At 48.4% G+C, this 1,758-nt stretch overlaps 1 protein-coding gene across 1 annotated transcript in view; it reads left to right on the top strand.

Moving 5' to 3' along the window:
• LOC106572145 (phosphatase and actin regulator 3) overlaps positions 1-1,758 on the top strand; it is a 57,771-nt gene extending 56,013 nt beyond the window's left edge. Inside the window, exons 10-12 of the mRNA XM_014146035.3 lie at positions 146-286; positions 661-737; positions 1,126-1,758. Coding sequence (XP_014001510.2) covers positions 146-286; positions 661-737; positions 1,126-1,141 — 234 coding nt within the window. The 3' untranslated portion in view covers positions 1,142-1,758. The remainder of the gene's footprint in view (positions 1-145; positions 287-660; positions 738-1,125) is intronic.

Genomic DNA, 1,758 nt, shown 5'->3' on the forward strand with positions numbered 1-1,758 from the left:
ATGGCAAAATCGTTACTTTTCTGGGAACAGCATTTTGATGCAAAATTTGGCCAGCTAATGTAATCCTTATTCAACCAAACACGTGCCTGTCAAATGACTGTACTCATTCATACCAATGCCTCTCTGTTCCCATTGTGTATTTCAGCTCAATCAGCGGCCCACAGTTGACGAGCTACGGGACCGAAAGATTCTCATCCGTTTCAGTGACTATGTAGAGGTGGCCAAAGCTCAGGATTACGACCGAAGAGCAGACAAGCCCTGGACCAGGCTCTCTGCAGCCGATAAGGTGTGTGTGCGTGTCAGCGGTGTCAAAAACAAGGAACCCTCCTGCAGCATCACTTCCATTTCACATTCCACACAAAATTCACCACTTAAAGTGACTGGCACATACCCTTATCAGAGCATGCTGTGATGTAGGGCCTATTTATTAAAGGCCTAAAAGCATTGAGTTCTGGAACTGTGAAAACATACTGTTGTCCTTGCTACCACCTCCATAGCGCCAGCATGTCTCAGTGTTATGGCTAAGACCTGGTCGTATTTCTTTTGTTTACTACTCTCTCGAGCTACGTGACAATTTTCGTGGTCCGTGGGTCGATGTGCGATGTCCGTCTCCACTTAAAGGATGCTCTCTAGTCTAACACTCATTTTATTCCTCCACAGGCGGCTATCCGAAAGGAGTTGAACGAATTCAAAAGCACCGAGATGGAGGTGCACGCCTCGAGCAAGCACCTCACAAGGTAAGTGGGTGTGTTTGCTTCTATTCTCTGCTGCGGCTGCCTCTATTTTTAGCTCCCCAGAAAAGGTCCACAGAGCTAAAGATCGATGTGCATGCTTAAAAGGGGGAGGAGGGGAGTCCTTGCTTACCATCCCGGGGGGCCTGATATTGGCAAGAGAAATGACAAATGCTGTCTGTCCCCAATTGAGCATGTGCGGTAAACGAAGATCCTCCAGTCAATTTGTGAGTGACCTAGGGAGACAGCGGCCCCACTCACCCGGCACACAAAGCTGTGCTAAAAATAGCCCAAGATTGATGAATAGCTGTAATCATAACTGGAGTGATTACAAAGGCACCTTCTGTGCTCACGATCCCCCCCCTCACTCTTTTACCTCCCTCTCCTTTTGTAGGTTCCACAGGCCGTGAATACGAAGGGGAGTTTCTTCCGTGAAGAAATAATGCTGAGCCTAGAATTTTCGGTTGCTGCGTCGGTGGCGGTTAGAAACTGCCGGAGCCCGGAGGACATTCTTCCAGAGCCCATTCCTTTGTCTGCAGGGTGTCTTCAATTCCTCCAGCACGCCCCTAGGTTTCATCGAGGGGAGGTGGAGAGACGGTGATGTTTGGGGGTGTGGCAGTGAATCCCGGAGGCTGTGTCTCCAACGTGGGAGCTGACTGGAGGAAGAAGACTAAAGACAGAACCTCGAACTCGGACTCCGTCTACCTGCCCGTCGGTTAAGATGGAGCTGAGGGAAGAACTATGCCTGTGTGTGCGTGTTTTTTCAAACTGACTCCTTTGAGGTGGCGAATACGTACAGGGAAGATGATGTTGTGCATGTGACCAGCTTCACCTTTTTTTTTGAATAACGTGTCACTTGAGGGGGAGGGTGGGGAGACTGTGTGGTCGGTTGTGGGTGAATTTCGTACCAACTGTATATATGTCAATCTGAACCGGACTGTCAATATCTTCACTCAAAAGAGAGAACCTTTGTAAGCACTACTTGTCTTCAAAATACAAGGTCTTCAAAAAAAATTGTATGCATCTT

Source organism: Salmo salar, chromosome 15, assembly GCF_965601325.2.
Source record: "Salmo salar chromosome 15, fSalSal1, whole genome shotgun sequence".
NCBI lineage: Eukaryota > Metazoa > Chordata > Actinopteri > Salmoniformes > Salmonidae > Salmo > Salmo salar.